Source organism: Apteryx mantelli, chromosome 22 (genome assembly GCF_036417845.1).
Source record: "Apteryx mantelli isolate bAptMan1 chromosome 22, bAptMan1.hap1, whole genome shotgun sequence".
Classification (NCBI taxonomy): Eukaryota; Metazoa; Chordata; class Aves; order Apterygiformes; family Apterygidae; genus Apteryx; species Apteryx mantelli.
In genome coordinates, this window is record NC_089999.1 from 2,379,566 (window position 1) to 2,398,030 (window position 18,465).

Here is an 18,465-nt window from a genome sequence, read left to right on the forward strand (position 1 = left end):
AAAAGGTCCAGCTATTAATATCCTGAAACATTGCTTTCAACTTTTCTGTGGAGCCCTTTTGGTCATAGGAAAGGAAAAAGCCATGGGTCATGTCCTGTTCTCTTTATCATTTCATAGTATTTTATCATTATCTAGTACTTGCAGCATCAGGGCATTATTGCATATTGAGGTTCTGGGCACTTCCCTCTGCCACTTACTGTGTAAGGCTTGCACCCTTGACACAGCACTTTTTCCATTGTGTCATTCTTGTCTTTTAGAAACATTTCCGGCATGTTTTCAGCTTTTTCTGCTGTCTCCCTCTATAAAAAAAAGGCAGAACCCAGAAATCCAGTGTGAGGCACAGCAAGGGGCCCTTTGCAGCAGTCCCTGCTCTAGACCAACTCCTACAGTTTACCTCCACCCAGCAGGAGTATGAAGTCCTTCACAGCTGCCCTTGCTGTTCTTTCTGTGGCTGCCTTCTGCTACCAGGTCTCATCTTCACCGGGTGAGTCCAAGCTCTCCTCTTGGAGGGGCTCTCTTCTCTTTCTCGCTGCCCTGTAAGGTCTAGTAATGCTTGGCACCTCTTCCTTCTGAGCGTCTGCCACAGCAAAGAAGAGGCATGTCTTGCCACTCTGGCTTCCTGGGGGAAGGATGACTGTGGTGGGAGACTGTAGTGGGAGCAGCGTCTCCTCCAGCAGGACCCATCTGGTCCTGTGACCCTGCTTCTCCCTGGTGGCACTTCCCCCAGTCTGGTTATATCGGAAAATGTCTCTTCTCTTCCAGCTGCTGTCAACTTTTCTGGTCCCTGTTGCACCCAATACAGCACCAAAGCAATTCCCCTGAACCGCGTGATAATGTACGAGCGCACAGGCAGCCACTGCTTCCAGCCAGCCGTGATGTAAGTAGATCTCCTGCTCAAATCCTGGGTGCCCCTGCCCTGCAGTAGTGTGGCAGCCCCAGGGAACCCTGCAGCATACCCCATCCTGCCAACAGATATTGGTGTGTTAGGCTCACCCTTGTTAAGAGAATGGTCTGGAAACATCTCAGAGGAAAGTTGCACGTCTCAGAAAGCCAGTTGGTGGTCCTCCCTATTAGATTTGGGCCAAAAGATTTTCTGCTGGTCATCCCTCCCAGACAGTGGGTCACAGGCAGGATGGTGTCCCAGCTGGAGAAGTCATGTTGGGGATGAAGATGGCTCTCTCCCCCAAGTGCCAGAGAGAACAGGAGGCTGGTAATGACATTCAGCCAGTCCCCCTGTATTTCCCTGGGGCTGTTCTGCAGCTGTAGAGGTGTCTGGTTCAGTGGGATTCACTGGCAGCAAGGAGCATGCAGGTGCTCAGCACTGCGGTTTGCTGTAAACTTCCCACCCACAATGGTCATCCTTTGAGAATGGGCTCCTCTTCTCTCCTGCTCCTTTAATGGGATTTTCTTCTGCAGATTTACCACAGTCAAAGGTTCGATGCTTTGTGGCAACCCAGAAGATAAATGGGTCCAGGATATCATGAATCACCAAAAGGACGAGGCAGGCAGTGGAAGGACAACACTGTAGTCACTGCAAACATCACCTCCACCAGAGAACCTTCTATCATGAGCTCCTCCTAAATATGTCCATGTTTTCTTATTGCCTGTGAATTTTGATAGACTGCCAATGTGTAGCTCTCTATTTAAAGTGTGTGCAAAGGCATTTTAATTTATTTGTCATTTTCAGTCAGACTTTTATTTCTAATTTGTACTGATTGCGTTTAAGTTAATTTTGTGTAATAAAAAAGATCAAAATAGCAGCTTCTCCCTCTGGGTCTCAAAATGCTTTACCAAGGCCATAGCAGGCCAGTGTGCCAGTTTGCAGGTCTGAGCATCAGAGTCCAGCTCTCTGTCCTGTTCATTTCCTCCATTCTGCAAACAATTCTGCACATGCTTTAAGGACCCATGTGGCACAGGGACCTGTGGCCTCCCATGCCCCTGCTGAAGGTGTGCCTGGCAGTTAGCTCCTAGGTGGCTCCAGGCAAGTTGACTGGGCTAGAGAACCCAGGCAGCTCTGGCTGGAGACAGAGGTCTTGTTTTTTGGCTTTCTGTTCTGCAGTCCATTAGCAGTCTGGCTGTTCAGGTCTTTCTCTGAACTGTGGTGGCCATATCTGTATGTTAAAGTTTGACATTTGGGAGCCTCTGACCTGGGAGACCTGACCTCTGACCTTGGACTTCACCCAAGTGCAGCGAGAGCAAGGCCAGAGCTGGTGATGCTGGGGCGGTTGGTGCCTCTCAGCCCCCAGCTCCCTCTCCAATACTCCCCCATCCTCTTGCAGCCTGGGCTCTCCTTCCTTTGAGATCCCCACAGATCCTCCACTTTGGTTTGTGCCAGGAGGGTTCAGCTGGAGCTGGCCCAGGGGCCAGCATGCGAGGGCAATCCTGGGGAGCATTTCAGATGGCATAAATTAATTCCTTGTCCTGGTCCACAGTCACTCCTGAAGCAACACAGCAGGCAGCTAGGGATCACAGCTCTGCCTCTGCCACATCTTGCCCAGGACAACACTAGATGGGGCTGCAAGGGCAGACTTGGAGGAGAGGCTGCTCTGTGGAGCTATTTCCACCTCCAAACTCAGATCTAGGCCTTCTCTCATACCCAGGGCACCCACAGGGACCGGTACCAGCCCCACAGCTGCCTGTCGGACCTCCTGCCCTGGCTCCCTGGGGCAGTGATGGGTGCTGCCATTGCTCAGTGAGGCCCATGGGTGCGTGGTTTGATCCCCAAGTGTAGCTCCCCCAAAGCCCATCTGGACCCATTACACCTTTTGAAAGGCACTTTGGCTGTTTCAGGCTGAGCTAAGCCTGCACTATTTCTAGCCAAGGCAGGGAAAGGGTGGTAGGGTGAAAAGCAGGGCTCAGGGCAGGTGACTCACTGATCCCAGTCATGATACCCGTCTCTGTCCTTTTCTGGCAGAGATCCTGGCCAGCTGCTTTTGCCTCCTTCCCCTTCTGGACAGCCCTTGTGAGGGTATCTTACAGCCTGCAAACCTGCGTGAGTTGTGGCTTTTGGTGTGCCCCGAATTAGCACTTTACATTTAAATATCTCATAAGCTCTTTCATAAGATGGACAGGTAACACTGGGAATAATTTAAAGAGTGACTGGACAGCGTGGTTAGACTCAGGGGTCATTGAGCTCAGACAGGACATTGAAGCAAACTGTGAAAAAAAAACAGAGGAGAAATGTCTGGGCTCTCGTTGCTAGTTAAAATGCAGTGGAGTTACTGAGGGCCACTCTGCTTGGTCACCTTGCAGTAGTCTTTGCTGGATCAGTCCCCCCACTGCAAATTTGGTCAGAGGGAGCAAGGGATGGCCATGTCTAATTTGACTTTCCAGGTGCCTGGGGTTATCTACGGGCCCTGATTATTTCTGACGCTTCCTAATTCGTCCTGGTTTTCCTCCCGCAGGGTTTTTGTTTTGCCTTGATCTGCCTGGGCTAAGAAGAAAGCGCTCGCCTTTAAGGCTGGCTGCGGGTGTCCCTCGTGCACGCCACGCTCCTCCCAGAGCCAGCGCGGAGCCTTCCAAGCTGGGGCACCGAGTGCGGACGCTGCTCTTATGTAAGCTCGCGGCGAGGCCGATTTCTCCGCCGGTGCCTCTCAGGAAGCAGTGGTGCCGGTGGCCAGCAGGAGTGCCCAAGGCACTGGCTTTCTAGGGACACTACCATAGCCCCGCCTGCCCCGCCAGCAGGCTCTTCCGGCACTCTGGGAAAAGAAAACTGCCGTGGGGCTCCCTTGCCGCTGCTGCCATGGCCCTGGCCAGCCCCCTGGAGCGGCTGCACGAGGAAGCCATTTGCTCCATCTGCCTGGAGTACATGAACGAACCGGTGAGCGTCGACTGTGGGCACAACTTCTGCCGCGGCTGCATCGCCAAACACTGCCAGGAGAAGGGTCTCTGGGCTGATGGACCATTCTCCTGCCCGCAGTGCCGGGCCGCGTGCCATCGCAGCAACTTCCGCCCCAACCGACAGCTGGCCAACATTGTGGAGAGCATCCGGCAACTGGGGCTGCAGGCTGGCCCGGGGTCGGGGGCCCTGCTCTGCACCATGCATGATGAGCGGCTCAAGCTCTTCTGCGAGGAGGACGAGGAGGCCATCTGCGTGGTGTGCAGGGAATCCCTGCACCACCGCCCTCACACCGTCTACCCCATCGAGGAGGCCGCTCAGGTCTACAAGGTAGGGGAGGCCCAGCTGCACGAGGACACTGTCCACAGATGAAAAGGCCGCCAGGCCTTGCATCTGCCTTGGCCTCTGTGTGGGGCTGGCCCCATGGCAGCAGCACCCCCAGCACCCCTGGCACCCCAGGATGCTGTGCTGTGCTTGGGGAGCTTGACTTTGGGGGACCAGGTGGCTTGTACCCAGCAGGTCATGAGGTACATGGTCCTGGGGTTGGCAGCCACCCCTCTCCACCGTCTCCAAATAGCTGTCCACCATCCTGGTGGCACTGCCAGGAAAGCGGGGCACCTCGGGCAGGGGAGTGGATGGTGGCTGCCCCACATTCTGGCAGTGCAGGGAGGTCAGTGCCAGCTCGCACGGTTTGCTCTCCAAACCCAAATAGCGCGGAAACTCTGAGAAAACCAGAGCAGCGCAGGGAGGGTTAAAGCTGCGAGAGGAATGAAGAGCATAGCTGCTGGCTTCGGGTGCCAGGGCTGGCACACAGGGGAGGCATTGCCTGGCAGGACAGTAACTCTCCCCTTGCTGCCTTCAGGCACTGGCAGCTGCAGGCCGGAGGATGAACGGCGGCACACGCTGGCCGCTGCTGGGGTGAGCTGACCCTGTTTATTGCCTTTCCAGGTCAAACTCCAGAAATCCCTGGAGTATCTTTCCAAGGAAGTGGAAGAAGTGAAGAAATGTGAGTCAGCAGAAAGGATGAAAACCCAGGAGTGCAAGGCAGGTGCCTGCTTTAATTTTTAAGGAATCAGCTTAGAAAACATCAGTAACTTTAGAAACTACTGAGTGTTCTGGGACAAGGCTGTTGAATTTGTCACATGTTTTGTATAGTCCTCGGGTGGGACATGTCCCCATGTCTTGCTTTCACTTGGAAGACCCACATCCACAGGGGACCCTGGCCACAGAGATGGGCTCAGTGACAGTGCAATAACACCTCCTCTATGAAGCAAACCACTCAGCTTGCGCTTGGTGCAAAGTGCTGTGTTTCCTTGGTATTCTGGCTTGCAGCAGTCCTCACGTCTATGCGCAACAAGTAGGTGCAACAAGCTCATACCAGCAGGCAACTCTGGCGTCCAATGTTGGCCCTGGGGCTGTAACTGCAGCTTGTGGAAACCAGGATCAGTAAATGTGTGTGGCTCTAAAAAAATTAAATAGCCCAGAAAGACTTTGGAAGGAGCAGCATGCCAGCTCCAATGAAATCATGGGGTCAAGCATGCTTGCTAAACAAATAGACATTGGATATTTTTTATTTGCCTTGGTTTTACAGTATGTGTTTGCATTAAAAGCCAGGCATGAACCATATGATGAGCTCTGCTCCACAACTGTAGGAACTAGAAGTGTTTTCATTCAAAAAAGAAAAGTTGAATTAGCAGGCCTCTGTCTGACTACCACTCTGTTCCAGGAGATAAGATGCCAGTAAAACAGCTGCCTTTCAAGCTAAAAACCAGTTCCTTCAGGATAGAAACTGGAAAGTAAAAGTAACTGCAGAAAAGGAAACGAAACTACTGGACTGAGTTATGCAGCGCTGAACTAGAAGTGATGACTAATCAGGGAGCATTGGCAGGAAAAACAGGTTTCTCCAGCTTTCCCTATTTATTTGCTCAGCTCCCCTGCCTGGCCATGGCTGTCACGGACTGCTGCCCTCCCTGGCCAGGCCAACCCCAGGCCTAGCAAGCCAGAGTGATGGGTGCTTGAAGTGCTGGTGGAGGGATGGGTGCTTGAAGTGCTGGTGCTACCAGCTGTCCCAGGCGGCAGGATGAGACTGGAGGAGAGGGAGGTTGTGAAACAGCAGTGTCATTCTCAACTCTGCCTGCCCCGCCTGAGTCAGGGCTAGGCAATCGCCTTGTAGGGTCACGGCTCAGCTGCTTTCAGGCTTCCTGAGGCTGATTATGCTGTTTTAGTAAAAAGGAAAAAATGTCCCATGTGTGTGATGGGGAGGAAGTGGCTCACGGTCCTAGCTTATCAAGCATACATGAGTCAGCTCCAAGAAATCATGTGCTTGGACAGAAAAATGCAGTTAATAAATAAATAAATACAGTTCAGTTTCCTTTCATTTGCCTTCTGGGTTTTGAGGCTTTATGGTCCCAATTAACCACAGCAGATTTTCTGGAGAATGCCAGCTCCTGTTCTTCAGGTTTTGAGCCAAGTACAAAGCTTTAGGGCCCAGGAAAAAACCCTAAAGTAGAGCCAGACCATGCCTGTTGTCTCCTTGCCCCCAGACCCTAGTGAGAGCTCCTAGCACCCCAGGGAGGCCTCCCTGGCTCCTTTCTCCTTCCCTCAGTCCCTCCCCAGCCCCAGGGCTTCTCACACCTCTTTCCCACTGCACTGTGAGTGCTGCTGGACATGTAGTGCACATTAGCCTGGGCCTCGCTTGTAGGTGAATTGTACACCTTCTAATAAAAACCTACCCCCTAAGCCTAATGGCATCTCCTTGCAGTCCATCATCCCACCCAGATGATCACTCTGTGCTGCACTGAGACATCTCTAGACATCTAGGGTCCAGCTGACCAGAGCTGCCCTGGGCAAGGTCCTACTGCTGGTAAATTAAGGATGTCAAATCAGATACTAGGTGAAAGCCCACCACTTAGTTTTTGGCTGATATTTTAAATAAACACCCTGATCCAGAAGTGAGGTGATTTCCCATGGCCTGACCACTGGGTGTAGTTTTGGGCTTCATGTTAGCTGCCTGGCTAACATTGCCTCTCCTTCCCCCATGTACCTTTCCTTTCACAAGGAGGCAGTGAAGAAAAAGAGGGAAAGGATTGTGAGTGAGTTTGGGAAACTGCATCGGTTGCTGGCTGATGAAGAGAAGCTGCTGCTTCAGAAGCTGGAGGAGGAAGAAAAGCGGATTCTGCTGATGATCAGTGAAAACCTCGCCCGGCTGGTGGAGCAAAAGTCCTCTCTGGACGAGCTGATCCTGGAGATAAAGGAGAAGTTCCAGCAGCCAGCTGATGGGCTGCTCAAGGTCAGGCTGGGCTGCCAGCCCTCTCTTCCCTGGGCACTGGGAGAGGGGCCAGCTTCTGGTGTGGGGCTGCCAGGGACCAGGCTGTGACACGGAGAAGAGGGAAGGTGGGCAGCCCACAACAGGGGAAGGCCTGGGGAGCTTTAACTGCACTGACCATGCTCCTGGGGGCTGGAGGCAATGCATTAAACCAGCTCTGCCCACCAGGGCAGGGGGGGCCCTGTCTGCTCCAGGCATGTCTGGGTTGCCAAAGCACCCTGGGATGGAGCTGTGCTCAGGAAAGCAGTGGCTGTGATGGTGAAAGGCTCTCTCCTCCCTTCCATGTACATACAAACTCTTGATTTCCTTCCTCTTTCCCCTGGAGAGGGAACAGGTCCAGACCATCAGTGATACCTGAGGTATCACTCCTGCATCCCAAAGCAGCCTCTGAATCCCACTAACTTAGCCCCTTCAGCCCTGAGGTCTTTTCTATCCAGACCTGATTTCTGTCCTGTGCTAAGGGGAATCTGCTCTGCAAGGCTGCCCGTGAAGGCTCACAGGGCATCATGAGCCCTGGGGACTGCCAGCCCTTATGTCTAGTCTGACAGGTCCCCAGGTGAATAATGGTGTGAGAACGGCCCATTGCTCTGTTCCTTTCCCTGCCTCAGTTTGGGGCAGAGCGCAACCTGGCGGTACATGATGGGAGCTGGATGGTGGGGGACATCCTTGGGGAGATGTCCCCCCGGCATGATTTAAGGCTTACCTTTCCTGTTTTGCTGAAAGAGAGGCAGCATACACTGAGATGTGGCCAGTCCTCAGAGGTGGAGGGGATGTGTGACCTACAATGCAGTGTAGACACAGCTGCCGCTGTGGACCTCGGCAGTGCTCAGGAGAGCCTGCAAAGTGTCCTGTGGAGCAGGGCAGGCTGGCACTGAGCAGGCACAACCAGGACAGCTGGTCAGAGCTTGCTTGGGTCTGTTGCCCACTCCACAGGGCAGACATGCACTGGGGCCCATGACAGTTGAGGAGCAAGGCCAGGACTGAAGGACTGTGCAGATCGAGGTGGGTGGCTGGGGGCCAGACTGGCTGATAGGCACGAGGCTCTGGAATGACATTCCAAGAATGTTTTTTCTCTTCTTTTAGGACATGAAAAGCATCCTGAACAGGTAGGTGCCAGTGCTCATTCCTCCTACTGTCCTCACTGCCTCCAGGCTCTAAGCGTGGTGTTTGCATCTGTGTTTGCTCTGTGCCAGGCCAACCTCTGTGCTCCCTGCACAGCCCCTGCCCAGCTTCAAGCTAGGTCCTCCCTAGTGGTGAGACCCAGTGACCAGGGACAGATAGAGGAGGGATCTGAAACCAGTGCAGGCTGGCAGGAGAGACTCAATGCCTGTCTTTTTCCAGGATCCCCAGAACCAAGGTGTTGCCTGGCCCTGCAGGATGTGAGAAGGGCTCCTAAGGGACATGCTGCTGGGGTGGCCTTACTCCTTCCTTTCCACAGGGTGTTCCTGCCCCGGACTGGCACTGCAGCTCACCTGGGACCCCTTTCTTGTATGTAATTTAGATCCAGAGTGTAGATCTCATCCGACTTGCTGCTAGGCAAGCAGTTAGTCCAGGTGCTCTGCCATGGCTGAAGAGGTCACAGCAGGAAATGTGGTGACCCCGGGGAGCTGGTGTGGCAGCTGGGAGTTGCCAAGGGCTGTAGATTGCTGGCTAAATCCCTCTCTAACTCAGAAAAGGCAGAGAGAAACCGATGCTGTGGATGGCTTGATGCAGCCAGATCTGCTGGAGACCAGATTCAACCTGCTCTCCTGTGCTATATGAGCAGCCCTATGCCAGTGTGCAGTCAGGGCTGGGGCTCTTGAAACAGTGTCTGTGCAGCCAACAGAAAGGCATTAAAAAGCCCCCTGAGATGCAGCAGGAGACTGGCTGTGTTGTGGGCACTGGGTATGGCTGAGACTCTGTGCTGGCCCGTGGGCAATATGCTCTTTTCAGGTGTGAAGGCATGAAATTCCAGGCCCCTAAAGCTGTTTCCATGACCCTGACAGAAGATTACAGCATCCCAGAGCGCTGCCTGGGCATGAGGGACATGCTGAAGAAATTCAAAGGTAAGGCAGCTGCTTTTGTGCCAGGTCCTGGCACATTTGAACCCTGGCCCTCCTGCTGTACACTGTGGCGCAGGGAGAGGTGTTTGTGCACTCAGTGCAGACACAGCTCTGCTCTTGGCCTTGACCACTACCAACGCCAGCAGATGGACTCATATGAATGTTTCTGACAAGTGAGCTGTGCTGTGGTGATGAATATTCAGGCAGGAAAAGGCCTTTGGCAAACTTTGCTCAGTCAGGAGGGGGATCCCAGACTTCAGTCTTTGGCTCTGTCTATGCTAGACAGTTTAACAAAGGTCATATTTACACAAGTAAAGTTGCATCATTGTAATGTTACTCTGCAAATCAGCCTGGTGAAGCAAGGGCTGGTTCCAGCACTGTTGGTACTTTTGGGCATGGAGGGTTTTGGTTTAATGTGAACCAATTCCAAATTGGCTGTGGTAAGAGAGTCCATCCAGTCTGGAACTTGTCTTTAAATAAAATGATTTCAGATCATACATCTTTTTAGCTCAGATGGTGCAGCTTTCTCATTAGCACAAGTGCTAACTGCAGGTTTTTTCAACGAGTTTTGTTCAGTTGGTCCCAGTTTGCCTACAGATAAGTTCAGACTGGTTTCAGGGTGGGGAGACTTTCCTCATTCTGGTCTTGGATGGTTTGTGAGGTGGCCCTGAAGCTTAGGAGGGCATCTAGCAGTCTCAGGTTCCATGTTGCCCACAAACTCTTCTTTCCTTGTGTAGGCTGCTTCTAAAGCTGTGTCAGGAGGGCTGCTGAGATGCCCTGATTTTATTCCTGCTCTGCAGTTGGATGCCAAATTTTTTGATGTGGTTTACAGTAAAAATGATTTTGTGAATTATGTTTCCCCAGGACTAGGTGCTGTACAAAACCATGCATACATGCAATTAAATGTAGTAGCCAGCAGTAGCTGGAGCTGGAAAAGTTCAACATCTCTGTAGCAGACTCATCCATTCATGTCATTGTCTGCATGTGAATTCACCCGTAAAATCCTGTGTATCCTTCATCCCTTCTCCTCATTCCAGTGGATGTGACTCTGGACCCTGACACAGCGCACCCTGAACTCACTCTGTCTGAAGACCGGAAAAGTGTGAAGCGTGGAGGCAAGAAGCTGATTCTGTCCCTCTTTGACAACCCCAAGAGGTTTAACACCACGCCGCTGGTGCTGGGGGTTCAGGCCTTCTTCTACGGCCGGCACTACTGGGAAGTGCAGGTGGGAGATAAGCCAGAGTGGGGCCTGGGGCTGTGCAGGGATTCAGCCAGCCGGAAAGGCACTGTTTTCTTCTCCCCTAGCAATGGCTACTGGGTGCTGCGGTTGCAGAACAGTGGCAACTATGAAGCCCTCACTTCCCCCATTTCCCCTCTGAACCTGAGTGTGAGACCCCGGCGCATTGGAATCTTCCTGGACTATGAGGCAGGAGAAATCTCATTTTATAATGTGACTGACCGCTCCCACATCTACACCTTCACTGACAAGTTCTCTGGCAATCTCCGGCCTCTTTTCTTCCCAGGTGCCTTGATGGGGGGCAAAAATGCAGAGCCCTTGGTGATCTCCTGGGTCAGGGACACACAAGGGATTGGGTGCATCATCCTGTAATGTGTGGTTAAAAGGCTGCCCTGGCCTCAAAACAGGGCAGCCAGAGACCAGTGGGCCTGACCAGCTCCTCTCCTGAGCAGGAGGTTGGCAGCAAGGCAGCACTGGGGAAATAGGTGTGTGTTTGGGGTGAGCAGCATGACAAGGTCCCTTTGTGCTCCTGGATGCCGGCGATGACCCACAAAGCATAATACTGCTGAGAAACTAACAGTGACCATGTCCTTTCACATGATACGTTCACCCTTTGCCAGGCCCATGCCAGGAAGGGCATTACATGGCAGGGATGTGCCACAACCTGCTGTTTCCCTGATGGGGACAGGAGGAGCCTGCTGAACACCATTGCCCTGCTGGTCACCTTGCAGGCTTTGGGCGAAGAGTGTGTGCACAGCCTTCATTGTAGTACTGATTTTCGTGTGAACTGTACTGAAAGAAGGCAATAAAGAATTGATTTGGGAAGACCTGTGTGGTTAGGAATACATTTTCATGGTGCACCAAACCCTGCTGCTTAACCCTGGGGGCCTGGCTAAAACCTGGGATCTGAGAGAGCAGTGCTGAATTTTGGAGAAGGAAGTGAAGGTCCTGTGCTGCTATATTTGCATCACCTGCCTGCTGCGAAGCATGTCCAGCCCAACTGTTTGATATATTAGCCTGGCCTAGAGGCTGCTTAGTGCTTCTGTGGTTCTGGGAAGTCAGAATTAAGTCTGGGGCCACATATTGTCACTTGAGCACTGGCCTCCCCATTATTAGTGACTATGATCCCATCCTTTACTGCACACATTTCCTGAGAATGTAAGGATGTGACTGGAGGGTTGGATCCTCCTCAGGAGTACCTGGCCTTCCAAGAGGCCCATGCTTGCACTGTGTCCTGGAATACATGAAGCTGAGGACAGCCACTTCTGAATGGGTCAGAGTGTGGTGTGCATGGGTGCTGCTGGGCACAGGCCCTCTCCTGCCCCAGCAGGGTGCTCTAGGCATCCCAGTGTGGAATCAGTGGGACACTACAGTGAGCTGATACCTGCAGGCATTGGGGTCAGAGATTCGGTAGCTGCAGCTGTTTGTATGGTGGGCTGTGCTTTAGCCTTGTGGTGCTGGGGCCTAGGGTGAAGGCAAGAGGATGTCTCTATGTATGGTGGATGTAGCAGTGCATGCCAGTCCCTGGGTTGCTCACCCTGATCCCCTGGCAGGGAAATCACCTCCAGGTTTAGTAGCTCCAAGCCCCCTGCCTCCTCTCACAAGCTGAAACTGAAAGGCAGCCCTGATGGTGTGAAATTTCCAACCATGGCAAGTGGTGCATTACTCAAACTGGGATGGGGGCATGTTGGGGGTTTCAAGACTAAAGGGAAAGAAAAATCATTCTGCCTCCCCTGATGTCTCCAAAGGTCACCCATGCTACTTGGTCCCTCCTGTCCCTTGGGATATCCCTTCTACTCAAGGCTCTACTGATGCTCTAGATGGGAGCTTCTGCCTGAATCAGGCTATGGTTGGGTTTTCCCAGCAAAAGCTCTCAGGCTCTTAGGTCAGATGTTGCATCAGCTGGTTGTGTTCACTTAAACCCAAATGCCTGCAGTTCGTGGTTCCAGGAGGCAGGAAACTGCCACAGAGCCAGACAGAGAGGAGATGGTGGCTAGTGGTCATACACTGTTAGCTGGAGTGGCTGGAGGCTGTGTCCTGAGCTGAGCAGAGCACCCTGCCAGGCAGACACACTCCAATAGCGTGTAGATTTCCCTCCACAGTGAAGACAAAAATAATGAAGCTTCTTAATTCAACGACTGGTTCAATTTGAATCAAATGAGATGTGACCATGATAAAGAATGGTCTCAAGTACTCAGCACGGTTTCCCTGGGGATGTCATGGGCAGTACTTTAGTACTCCTAGTGGGAAATGATGCTGCAGTCAAGGAAGCAGTTCCTTTCAACTAATTTTTGTTGCATTTGGTGAGTCCCATCTGCCTCCCTTTGGCTGCAGGCTCTTTCTTTTGGAGGCTGCCCAGCAGAGGGGAAAGCCTGGCTAGGAGAGCCTGGTCTCAGCTCTGACATGTCACAGGAGGGAGATGGGCAATGGGTCCCAGTGGGCTCCACATCTTTTCTGACCTTCACAGTGGTCTTACAAAGAGAGTTTGTGGATCCTGAGAAAATAGGAATGAATTTGAACTTTGAGAGCTTGATAGAAGTCTGGAAGCATAGGCAGTAGTGTAGGGAGTGGTGAAGACAGCCAGGGAAACTGCTTAAGCAGGGTGACCACTGGGAAGGGACCAGGCTGAGTGTCATTGCATCATGGTGGAAGGAGGTGGTAAGATGGAAACTATCCAGAAAATAAGAATAAACTGACTGTGGAAAGGTGACAAGTGAGCAGCACTATTACAGTGCAAGAGGGACAAAGAGCTTTTTCAGAAGAGTCAGGAGGGGAAGTGCAACAGTTTAGAGATCTTGCAGATTGACACTGGTGCAACCGGTGGAACAAATGAGTAGCTGAACAGAAAGGATATGGACTCACCCCACAGCAGCACCCAAAGTGTTCCTAGAAATCATGACTCTGTCTTCCCTAGGAAGGAGGGTAAAGGTCCAAGGAATGAGATGATAGCTGTGAAAATGCTATAAAATTTTCTGTCTGATGAACTTGCAACATTACCTGCAAGTAAGACTTAAAACTGCTCTGACCAAACACCCATCTGTCCTCAAGTGCCCAGATTCGCTGGCTTGGGGCAGTTAGAGAAAAGCGAAGAGCACTAGGACCAGACTTATAGAGCTCCCTGATGACTTAATGCTGAAGCTGTTCCTAAAACTACTTGCAAGCTGGTTTTCAGTTTAAGCCACGTGGGAGGGCTACATGCCACAGCACGGAGGCCAAGGGTCTGGACTCATCACTTTGGTGTTCCAGTGGTGACCGTTCTCACTCTCACCAGCTCAGACCTTAAGCAAGCTGGTTACCCTCTTATGTGGAGGTAAGGCTATTTATTATCAAAGTGATTGACCTGTATGTGCCAGGCTAATTATGTTCTTACAGCTTCCCCTGGACTGATCTCAGCAACACTTGCCCAAAGCATGCTGTGATTTTCCAATGCAGGAGAATGGGCATATACACATGCCCATATATTTTGCGAGAACTTCTTGGGCTGAGCCAGTCTTTTGCTCTTGCAGGTCCCAGGGTTGTTCTCCTGTTTGAGGTATCCAGTTTCACTGAAGGCATTAGTCCCTCAGGATAGCACATCTGGCAAAAAGGTCGTGGTTTGCAGTCAGGTTATGAGGGAGCTGTTTTCTATGCAATCTGTGGACTAGCCATAGTTTTAGGCTTTGACTTCTGTAGCAGTTTGATCACCCAAAGGCACTGGCAGTGTCCTCTGTTAAGATTATTGGCAGCAAAGCTTCCAGATCTGCAGTTTTAGAAATGTGTTTTCTCAGCAAATATTAACATCCTTCTTTCACTGCTAATATACTGGAAAATACTTCATTATCTTTGAGGGATGTCTGCTTCTTTCTAAGAATGGATTGGAAATGTTCTTTCATATCTAAAATGCCACTTCTGCTTTCTGTTAGCCATTATTGGAAAAGCAATAACCAGATACCTTTCCTTGAATTTTCTCCGTTTTCTCCATATACTAAATAATTCTGTGTCTTCCTCAGCCCTGGAAGTCTTGGATATGTCCCTACCTTAGGAAAACACTGCCTTTGTGTGCAACTTGAAAAACCATCCACATTGCTTCTCTGGAACTGAAAAGTCATGAGCTAATTTCATCTGTAGTGTCTTAAAAGTTACAGTAAGAATGCCCAGAAAATACCTGCAGAGTTTTTATTCTTTTCCTTACAATATCTCAGCTTGCTGGGATCAGCCAACATACTCCAAACTTTTTTCTAACTATGAGAGCTATGGTATTCCTTGTTTTCCTCTTCTCTTTCCTTTTCCTGTGAAGAGTCTCCTGCAGCCCCTTGATTCCAGGAGATGTGACTTCAAGCAAAATGCCAAGTATCACAAGACATGTGATCACTAGACACAGCTTTTCTGAGCAGACAGACATTTTACCTTCTGGGTTTCTAATTCTTGTTCTAAAATGTGGAGGTGTAAAAGTTGTGCTATCTGTTCTACAGCAACTGCTATCCATAGCTCCCTTTTCATATCTCCATTGGCACAGACCAGCTCCTCCTCCTGTGCAATGCCAGACTTGGATCTCCAACTCCACTGGATGTCACTGTACCTTAAAATGCCTATAGACACAGTAGGATAATATAAACAAAAAATTTATAAATATTTACCTGTATATTGTAATAATGATTTTATTCTTATATTATAATAATAATGATTTTATTTTTGTTCACATTTAGGCAAACACAGGGTTTTCATTAAAAATATTTACTTTAAACGATATATCAGATTTTCCATCGAATAATATGGCTCGATATTACTAGAAAAAAGTGATATTCTGTTACATTCTGAATGGTGTTAAAAAACCTTCTCTGCATCAAAACACAAAAGGCACAGACTCAAAACCTGACCTATTGCACAAAATATTTAGTAAATACTGAAGTCTGGTTTCAGGATGAGTCCCCTATTTAGGAGGTTACAAATTTCGAAACATTTGAGACTGTTGGTCTTGTCTCAGTCTGTCTGAATCCAGGAAAATTTGTTGCACTTACAAACTACCTTCTTGTTGGATCAGAGCCTCCTCTTCTTCTTAACCTGCTGTGCCCCAGCTTTGTTAGTATGCTCTGGTTCTTGCATTCACCTGCCCTTTTTCCTGGGGGTGCTCCCTGATGCCTTCATGAGGCTGTTTCTGGGAGGGAAGAGCTTCATGATTAGCCCCCAAAACCCATGCATGGAGCACTGGAATATCCTGGTCCAGCAGGCCCAGGGCTGATGCAGGTTGTGGCTCCTCCAAGCTCTCCAGCCAGAGAGACACACAGCATGTGGGTCTTGCTTCGCTCAGCCTCTGGTGGCAAGGTCAGCCTTGAATAACTGAATCAACCCATGGCAAATATATCCCCTGCTCTAGGTGGACAGTAATCTCCTTGGGCAGATTTACGCTAGTGAAGATGTGGGTGCCACACACATGACTCCATCCTTGTCTGTGTGCTACAGTCTCAGCTTCTTGCATTCCTCTTCCACCTTTGCAAAAGGCTGTGAAGCTGTGAAGGTCACCAGGAAGGCTTCTTCCACAAGCACACCACTGCTTTCAGGCCTTGGAGGCTGCTGCCAGCTTGCTGAAAGCTGCTGGCTGCCTTTACCTCATTAGTGTAGGCTTCGTTCACACCTCTGCACCTGGGGGTGGGGATTATGGGAGTGCTGTACTCCTAGCACCCACTGCAAGGCTCCTCTGAGCTGTACTGAGTAAGCAGTTGTAAGGTCAAGAGAGACACGAGCAATTCAGGTCTCTTGCTCTTCAGGACACTCTGCAGGCTCCCAAAACAGTGGTGAAGAGTCAGTTGTGGTGCCCAGTGGAGGGGTCTGCTGTATGTGGGTTGAATATACCCATGTCTTTAATGTTGTTAGCACATAGACAAATGTGCTGTTTGCACATGAACCTCTTGCAAATAACAGGCTCAATCAGTGCATGGGCTGGAAAGTGCTCACCATCTGGCTTTGCCTGGTGTGTCCTTTGGTGAGAAACTCCATGGCTGTGGTACTGCTCCCAGTGCCGTGGAGCTGGATGGGGCTTGCACCTGAGAGGGACTGTGGAAGCTTGAACCCTTTTGGGCTGACCCCATCGCAAGTTTCCCTGCTCCTGGACAGGAACTCAGCCCTTATGTCTCCTGCTCCTGCTGTTCCCCGCAGTGACAGTGTCTGCGGGCACTGCATGTTTGCTGATTACAGCCCTCTCACTGCACCTGAGCAGAGCTCAAGGTGAAGCTACTGGGCTCCAGCACATGGGGATATGGGGCCAGCTGGTACATCCCAAATGGCTCAGCTGTCTGCTGGGAGTCCAGCATATTGGGAAGCCCACAGCATGACAAGCTGCCTCCTGGAGCTGGCCCTGGGGCATGTGGCCAAGCCCCAGTCCTTGGCAGTCAGGGTTGTCACTGAGGCCATCTCCCCTCACATACAGGTGGTAACTCCATGTCACCAAAGGCAGTTGCAGAGATACCTTTGTGGTGATGTCCATCCAATCTGCCCAGATGTGCGGCTCCATCCCTCCATCCGTGGAGAGAGGCAGCTCTGCAGGGAAGGGTCCTCTGACCCTGCTTGTTAGCACAGCTCAAGGTTTGAAATCCCCTCTCCTCCACGTATGCTATTTTAAGCTGGGTGAAGTCAGTGCTGTAGCAAGATGACTGATGGGGTTCATGCTGCCTCATGGGCTGAGAAGGTGGAGGCTGCTGTTCCTGAAGTGACAAGCCTCCCAACGTAATGTATATGCTCTTTCCTTCCTCAGAGGTACCCACATCCCTTACAGCCCCACCTAGCGCTCCTCTCCCCACTTGGCTCCCACTCAGTCTGCCTTCTCTCTCCTCATCTTCCACTCCCACCACAAGCCCCCTTCCTGCCTTGCTCCCCCATTGCTCATTGATGTTCATGCCTGTCCTTACAAATTCAATGCTTAAATGTCATGGGGTGGGAGGTCAGCTGAGTGCAGGTGGGTCTCTGATCTTAGCCCATCACCTTGGCCTCCCATATAAGTACCAGAGGTCTAGGCAGTAAAGCAGAAGAACCAAAGCGCTCGTTGTTCATTCAACAGTGTTTGCCCAGAGTAGATAGAGGAATTGCACCTAAACACCATTGGTGGCATGGGCTCGGTCTCCATCGACTCCAGTGGGAGAGAGGCCCAGGGCTCTGGTGGAGACATCTCCTCACAGGGACATGCCCTTTCCTAGCAGGTGAATGCAGCCGACGAGGGGTATGGGGTTGTGCTGTTCACTGCCTTCAGTTTTGTCCGGAGATAGGCAGGTTTCCACAGGCAAAGGGAAAACCAGCTTTTCTCAGACACATCTGCTAAGCCCCATTAGTCCCAGCTAAATGAAAGCTTAAAAACTGTTTTAAAAATCTGGTAGTGAAATATATTTTTTTGGTTCTTAGTTCTGGGAATAGCTGATCCATTTTAGCTGCAGTTTTCACAAAACTCAGCCTGAGACAGCAAGCATGTAGAATTTCAGCCCCTACAGGTAACATTTTAATTGATTACAATAGGACTAACATTGGGATATATCTAGTTGCCAATAGTCATAATGAATAGTGATTAAATACCTTATAAAAAGAGGGACCTAAACTACCTGGATGTAATCTCTGACCTCCTCACACCTCATTCGTTCCAGATTTTTTTTCTCTGATTCAGTATAACAGCAGGCTCAAATGGGAAAAGTTTGCAGTGTTTTTGCCAGCTTAGAAAATGGAATAAGAACATGTTACCATCACTATAATTTCATCTATTTTCATCACAAATAATTGTAATAGAGGCAAAGATGGAAATTTTTTACAAAAATATTTATTTCTCAAAATATGAATTAAATATTACATCAAAAATACAATTAATTAAATACAAAAAATATAAACAGAACAAGAGGCTTCACTTAAAAAAATATATCTATTAAATATTCTTCATATTTGGCTGGAGTAGAGTTATTTGACCTGCTCTCTCCCCTATAAAATATTAAATATTTAAACAGCAAAATATTAAAATCATGTTTTGAACATTTTCAGTTTCTTAACTAGCTTTAAATGATTTTGAAGCACT

At 50.2% G+C, this 18,465-nt stretch overlaps 2 protein-coding genes across 2 annotated transcripts; both read left to right on the forward strand.

Annotated features, from left to right (window-relative positions):
- Window positions 1-310: 310 nt before the first annotated feature.
- On the forward strand, window positions 311-1,579 carry LOC106496110 (C-C motif chemokine 4 homolog). Its single transcript, XM_013956703.2, has 3 exons — window positions 311-484; window positions 763-877; window positions 1,417-1,579. Exons 1-3 carry the CDS (start codon window positions 412-414, stop codon window positions 1,526-1,528), a joined length of 300 nt encoding a protein of 99 aa, XP_013812157.1. The 5' UTR covers window positions 311-411; the 3' UTR covers window positions 1,529-1,579.
- Window positions 1,580-3,616: 2,037 nt separating this feature from the next.
- LOC106496095 (E3 ubiquitin-protein ligase TRIM39-like) lies at window positions 3,617-11,267 on the forward strand. Its single transcript, XM_067309706.1, has 6 exons — window positions 3,617-4,168; window positions 4,787-4,882; window positions 6,897-7,127; window positions 8,247-8,269; window positions 9,096-9,208; window positions 10,243-11,267. The coding sequence occupies exons 1-6, from the start codon at window positions 3,743-3,745 to the stop codon at window positions 10,812-10,814; spliced, it is 1,461 nt and encodes a 486-aa protein (XP_067165807.1). The 5' UTR covers window positions 3,617-3,742; the 3' UTR covers window positions 10,815-11,267.
- The last annotated feature ends 7,198 nt before the right edge of the window (window positions 11,268-18,465 follow it).